The sequence below is a fragment of the Entelurus aequoreus genome, linkage group LG23 (genome assembly GCF_033978785.1).
Source record: "Entelurus aequoreus isolate RoL-2023_Sb linkage group LG23, RoL_Eaeq_v1.1, whole genome shotgun sequence".
In the NCBI taxonomy this organism is placed as follows: Eukaryota; Metazoa; Chordata; class Actinopteri; order Syngnathiformes; family Syngnathidae; genus Entelurus; species Entelurus aequoreus.
In genome coordinates, this window is record NC_084753.1 from 41,937,458 (window position 1) to 41,944,957 (window position 7,500).

The 7,500-nt window shown below is 43.0% G+C and overlaps 1 protein-coding gene across 11 annotated transcripts in view; it reads left to right on the forward strand.

Annotated features, from left to right (window-relative positions):
* LOC133640799 (dynactin subunit 1-like) overlaps window positions 1–7,500 on the forward strand; it is a 268,257-nt gene that overhangs the window by 93,584 nt on the left and 167,173 nt on the right. For 9 of the 11 annotated variants that reach the window (XM_062034461.1, XM_062034457.1, XM_062034462.1 and 6 more), the window contains 3 exons: window positions 2,524–2,597; window positions 2,794–2,883; window positions 4,448–4,724. In XM_062034461.1, coding sequence (XP_061890445.1) covers window positions 2,524–2,597; window positions 2,794–2,883; window positions 4,448–4,588 — 305 coding nt within the window. In that variant the 3' untranslated portion in view covers window positions 4,589–4,724. The other 2 variants (XM_062034460.1, XM_062034459.1) reach the window with 2 other exon arrangements.

Below are 7,500 nucleotides of genomic sequence, written 5' to 3' on the forward strand. Positions count from 1 at the left end.
CATTACATCATCAACACAGTCCACTCATCCTGGACATTCAAACTAGCACTTTCCCAAGTTCACCCCCCCAAAAAATCACGTTTCCAGGATTTCCACTTTCCTGAAATTACCATTGACATGAATGGGGAATTTTTCAAAAGTTCCACTATTTTCTGTGCCATATCTTACCCAATTGGAAGCTTTCAACCATCCACACACTCTACTCTTCCGGAAATTCCCATTTTTACATCTGTCAAGCGAATAATAATAATAATAATAGATTTTATTTGTAAAAAAAAAAAGCACGTTACATTGAGCAAACCCTCAAAGTGCTACAGTTTATTAAGAAAAATAAAAATATAATAAAATAAATAAAACTAGGACATACTAATAGCCAGAACTAGCAAGCATAAATCTAAAAAATAGGCTTTTTTAAAAAGAAGGGTTTTTAAGCCTTTTTTAAACGCATCCACAGTCTGTGGTGCCCTCAGGTGGTCAGGGAGAGCATTCCACAAACCATTCCCCCAGCGACACAGTCCTCATCCTGGACATTCAAACTAGCACTTTACCAATATACCACCAAAATTCTGGTTTTCCAGGATTCTCAATTTAAAAATGTTATTACTTCAACATTTCTCGACCGATTCAAAAAATTCCAACACCAACAAATTCAGCTCTTTCTGGACATTGATGTTATTTATCATGTTCCAAACATTCCCACTTTTCCTGAAATTACCATTGACATGAATGGGGAATTTTTCAAAGTTCCACTATTTTCTGCACCATATCTTACCCATTTGGAGGCTTCCAACCATCCACACACTCTACTCTTCCGGAAATTCCCACTCTTACAGTTGTCAAGCAAATAATAATAATAGATTTTATTTTATAAAAAAAAGCACGTTACATTGAGCAAACAACCTCAAAGTGCTACAGTGTATTAAGAAAAATAAAAAGATATTAAAATAAATACAAATAAAAACTAGGACAGCCTAATAGCCAGAACTAGCATGCATAAATAAATAAATAATAAAGGCTTTTTTAAAAAGAAGGGTTTTTAAGCCTTTTTTAAAAGCATCCACAGTCTGTGGTGCCCTCAGGTGGTCAGGGAGCGCGTTCCACAGACCGGGAGCGGCGGAGCAGAAAGCCCGGTCAATGAATCAAACCATTCCCCCAGCGACACAGTCCTCATCCTGGACATTCAAACTAGCACTTTACCAATTTACCCCCAAAATTCTGGTTTTCCAGGATTGTCAATTAAAAATTTTTACTACTTCAACATTTCCCGACCGATTCAAACAATTCCAACACCAACCAATTCACCTCTATCAGGACATTGATGTTATTTATTATGTTCCAAAAATTCCCACTTTTCCTGAAATTACCATTGACATGAATGGGGAATTGTTCAAAGTTCCACTATTTTCTGCACCATATTTTACCCAATTGTAGGCTTTCAACTAGGGATGTCCGATAATGGCTTTTTGCCGATATCCGATATTCCGATATTGTCCAACTCTTTAATTACCGATACCGATATCAACCGATATATGCAGTCGTGGAATTAACACATTACTATGTCTAATTTGGACAACCAGGTATGGTGAAGATAAGGTCCTTTAAAAAAAAAATTATAAAATAAAATAAGAAATAAATTAAAACTATTTTCTTGAATAAAAAGGAAAGTACAACCATATAAAAACAGTTACATAGAAACTAGTAATGAATGAAAATGAGTCAAATTAACTGTTAAAGGTTAGTACTATTAGTGGAGCAGCAGCACGCACAATCATGTGTGCTTACGGACTGTATCCCTTGCAGACTGTATTGATATATATTGATATATAATGTAGGAAGCAGAATATTAATAACAGAAAGAAACAACCCTTTTGTGTGAATGAGGAGGGAGGTTTTTTGGGTTGGTGCACTAATTGTAAGTCTATCTTGTGTTTTTTATGTTGATTTAATTTTAAAAAAAACAAAAAAAAACGATACCGATAATTTAAAAAAAACGATACCGATAATTTCCGATATTACATTTTAACGCATTTATCGGACATCCCTACTTTCAACCATCCACACACTCTACTCACCCTGGATATTCAAGCCTAAAACATGTTTCCTTTTCCCCAAATTCCCAGTTTTCCTGAAAGTGTCAATCATTACTACGTCAACATTTCTCGACCGATTCAAACATTTCCAACACCAACCCGTTCATATCACCTAAGACAATTGCCAGGTACAGTTGCACAAAGTATCGTATTGGACCGGTATCGCCGACACCAGCCTGAATTCCACTTGGTGTGGTACCCAAAAGAGAATCGGTGGCACGGCACATCAGCAGTACTTGCAACAACCACCAGAGGGAGCAATTAGTTCAGTTCCAAACTGGACGTCAACAGCAAGAAGAAAGCTTGGAGCTACAAAGTGATTTTTAAGAAACATTTGTCAAATTAAAATACATTCAATACATATTTATAATTAATGTTAATACATTTGCATATTTTAACCCGTTTTAATTTCTCCTTTCTTGTTTGTTTGCAGTGACACCCAGCGCTCAACTTCTGGAGCAGACGACTCGCTTGCAGTCGCTACGAGACACACTGGACAGACTCAAGGTGGACACACACACACACACACACACACACACACACACACACACACACACACACACACACACACACACACACACACACACACACACACACACACACACACACACACACACACACACACACACACACACACACACACACACACACACACACACACACACACACACACTAGATGTTGAACAATGTTGTGTGTGTTCAGGGTGAAGTAGCTGAACATGTGATCAAACAGCAGCCAGGTGCCAGAGTGTCATCAGACTTTGCCACCTTTCCTTCCACCTCCTTCATCAAGGTAGTCTACTAGTAGTCATGTGACTCATGACTCAGTCAACATGTTGTAACTACCTTACAGGCCAAGTAGTAGTCATGTGACTAATGAGTGGGTTAACAGGTGTTGTAACTACCTTACAGGCCAAGTAGTAGTCATGTGACTCATGACTCAGTCAACATGTTGTAACTACCTTACAGGCCAAGTAGTAGTCATGTGACTCATGACTCAGTCAACATGTTGTAACTACCTTACAGGCCAAGTAGTAGTCATGTGACTAATGAGTGGGTTAACAGGTGTTGTGACTACCTTACAGGCCAAGTAGTAGTCATGTGACTCATGACTCAGTCAACATGTTGTGACTACCTTACAGGCCAAGTAGTAGTCATGTGACTCATGACTCAGTCAACATGTTGTGACTACCTTACAGGCCAAGTAGTAGTCATGTGACTCATGACTCAGTCAACATGTTGTGACTACCTTACAGGCCAAGTAGTAGTCATGTGACTCATGACTCAGTCAACATGTTGTGACTACCTTACAGGCCAAGTAGTAGTCATGTGACTCATGACTCAGTCAACATGTTGTGACTACCTTACAGGCCAAGTAGTAGTCATGTGACTAATGAGTGGGTTAACAGGTGTTGTGACTACCTTACAGGCCAAGTAGTAGTCATGTGACTAATGAGTGGGTTAACAGGTGTTGTGACTACCTTTCAGGCCAAGTAGTAGTCATGTGACTCATGACTCAGTCAACATGTTGTGACTACCTTACAGGCCAAGTAGTAGTCATGTGACTCATGACTCAGTCAACATGTTGTGACTACCTTACAGGCCAAGTAGTAGTCATGTGACTCATGACTCAGTCAACATGTTGTGACTACCTTACAGGCCAAGTAGTAGTCATGTGACTCATGACTCAGTCAACATGTTGTGACTACCTTACAGGCCAAGTAGTAGTCATGTGACTCATGACTCAGTCAACATGTTGTGACTACCTTACAGGCCAAGTAGTAGTCATGTGACTAATGAGTGGGTTAACAGGTGTTGTGACTACCTTACAGGCCAAGTAGTAGTCATGTGACTAATGAGTGGGTTAACAGGTGTTGTGACTACCTTTCAGGCCAAGTAGTAGTCATGTGACTCATGACTCAGTCAACATGTTGTAACTACCTTACAGGCCAAGTAGTAGTCATGTGACTAATGAGTGGGTTAACAGGTGTTGTGACTACCTTACAGGCCAAGTAGTAGTCATGTGACTCATGACTCAGTCAACATGTTGTGACTACCTTACAGGCCAAGTAGTAGTCATGTGACTAATGAGTGGGTTAACAGGTGTTGTGACTACCTTACAGGCCAAGTAGTAGTCATGTGACTCATGACTCAGTCAACATGTTGTGACTACCTTACAGGCCAAGTAGTAGTCATGTGACTAATGAGTGGGTTAACAGGTGTTGTGACTACCTTACAGGCCAAGTAGTAGTCATGTGACTAATGAGTGGGTTAACAGGTGTTGTGACTACCTTTCAGGCCAAGTAGTAGTCATGTGACTAATGAGTGGGTTAACAGGTGTTGTAACTACCTTTCAGGCCAAGGAGGAGAAGCAGGGCCAGGCGGTGCTGGTGGGGCGACTGATGGTGCCATGTCCCCCAGGACAGGAGCAGGTGCACCGGCTGCTGCTCACACAGCGACAACTACACCATGTCCACAACTTGCTGACTGTCACCTGACTACCACCACTAGTCATGGTTACCGAGTGTCACCACTAGTCATGGTTACCTTTACCCGAGTGTCACCACTAGTGATGGCTACTGTCATACTAGTGATGGTTACTGTCACCCGAGTATCACCACTAGTGATGGTTACTGTCACCCGAGTGTCACCACTAGTCATGGTTACCTTTACCCGAGTGTCACCACTAGTGATGGCTACTGTCATACTAGTGATGGTTACTGTCACCCGAGTATCACCACTAGTGATGGTTACTGTCACCCGAGTGTCACCACTAGTGATGGTTACTGTCACCCGAGTGTCATCACTAGTGATGGCTACTGTCACCCGAGTGTTACCACTAGTGATGGCTACTGTCACCCGAGTGTCATCACTAGTGATGGCTACTGTCACCCGAGTGTTATCACTAGTGATGGCTACTGTCACCCGAGTGTTACCACTAGTGATGGCTACTGTCACCCGAGTGTCACCACTAGTGATGGCTACAGTCACCCGAGTGTCACCACTAGTGACGGCTGCCGTCACCCGAGTGTCACCACTAGTGATAACTACCGTCACCCGAGTGTCACCACTAGTGATGGCTACAGTCACCCGAGTGTCACCACTAGTGACGGCTGCCGTCACCAATAGTGATGGCTACCGTCACCCGAGTGTCACCACTAGTGGTGGTTACCGTCACCCGAGTGTCACAACTAGTGATGGCTACCGTCACCCGAGTGTCACTACTAGTGACGGTTACAGTCACCCGAGTGTCACCACTAGTGACGGCTACCGTCACCCGAGTGTCAACACTAGTGACGGCTACCGTCACCAGAGTTTCACCACTAGTTGTGGTTACCGTCACCCGAGTGTCACCACTAGTGACGGCTACGTCACCCGAGTGTCACCACTAGTGATGGCTACCGTCACCCGAGTGTCACCACTAGTGACTGCTACAGTCACCCGAGTGTCACCACTAGTGATGGCTACCGTCACCCGAGTGTCACCACTAGTGATGGCTACCGTCACCCGAGTGTCACCACTAGTGACTGCTACAGTCACCCGAGTGTCACCACTAGTGATGGCTACCGTCACCCGAGTGTCACCACTAGTGACTGCTACAGTCACCCGAGTGTCACCACTAGTGATAACTACAGTCACCCGAGTGTCACCACTAGTGATGGCTGCCATCACCAATAGTGATGGCTACCGTCACCTGAGTGTCACCACTAGTGACTGCTACAGTCACCCGAGTGTCACCACTAGGGATAACTACAGTCACCCGAGTGTCACCACTAGTGATGGCTGCCATCACCAATAGTGATGGCTACCGTCACCCGAGTGTCACCACTAGTGGTGGTTACCGTCACCCGAGTGTCACAACTAGTGATGGCTACCGTCACCCGAGTGTCACTACTAGTGACGGCTACCGTCACCCGAGTGTCACCACTAGTGGTGGTTACTGTCACCCGAGTGTCACAACTAGTGATGGCTACCGTCACCCGAGTGTCACCACTAGTGATGGTTATTGTCACCTGCTGGGTATGGATCCACCTCAAATCAAACGCTGCCATATTTCCATACTTTTGGTGTGCGTGACGTCACGTCCGTCACTGTGTGTGTATATTTAATTCAGCAGTGTGAGAGTCACTGCTCTAACTGCAACAAAGCAAGTTCGGCTTGGTAGCAAAACGCTCAAACTTTGAGTAAAGCGCCACTCTTCCAAAATGTGCTAGCTTGATGCTAATATACATTGGATTTGCCATAGCCAGGCTAACATTAGTGATTTTAAATGGCAATTTAGTCGTGAATACTACAAAGGAGATGAATGCTACAATCTTAACAGCTGGTGTGTAATAAGCACACGACTTGCAGTACAAACACTTTGTAGGGCGCAACAACTACTTGCCGTGTAGTGTCTTGGAAGTCATTGCTAATGTAGCAACTAGCTAGCACAGTCACCATAATCACATCATTTAAGTCTTACATTTCAAATTAAAATGTCATTAACATTTAGTAACACACAAAAGTATGGAACATTGCTACCTTTGATGACTGGTATGGATTAGAATATACCCATCCCTCATCATTGGTATATACCCATCCCTCATCATTGGTATATACCCATCCCTCATCATTGGAATATACTCATCATTGGTATATACCCATCCCTCATCATTGGTATATACCCATCCCTCATCATTGGAATATACTCATCATTAGAATATACCCATCCCTCATCATTGGAATATACTCATCATTGGTATATACCCATCCCTCATCATTGGTATATACCCATCCCCCATCATTGGTGTATACCCATCCCTCATCTTTGGAATATACCCATCCCTCATCTTTGGAATATACCCATCCCTCATCATTGGAATATACCCATCCCTCATCATTGGAATATACCCATCCCTCATCATTGGAATATACCCATCCCTCATCATTGGAATATACCCATCCCTCATCATTGGAATATACCCATCCCTCATCATTGGTATATACCCATCCCTCATCATTGGAATATACCCATCCCTCATCATTGGTATATACCCATCCCTTATCATTGGTATATACCCATCCCTCATCTTTGGAATATACCCATCCCTCATCATTGGTATATACCCATCCCTCATCACAAGTTGCAACATGGGAGGCTATCTACTGAGCTAACTGCATGCCTAGTGTGTTCCATAACGAGTCTACTACGTGGCATGATGTTTACTTGATTACAAGCTAAGGTTAAAAGCACACCTTTGTTGCTCTGCAAAGTTACCTTCTTTGGTCGGACATCAACCTGGAAATTGAGGTGGATTCAATTATTTTGCACTTTTTGTTACTTTTACACTCTGCTGCCTTTCTTCTGGATTATTGATGTGTACAATGTCAACTTCATGGCCGTCGTGCATCTGCTCAATAAAAAGTG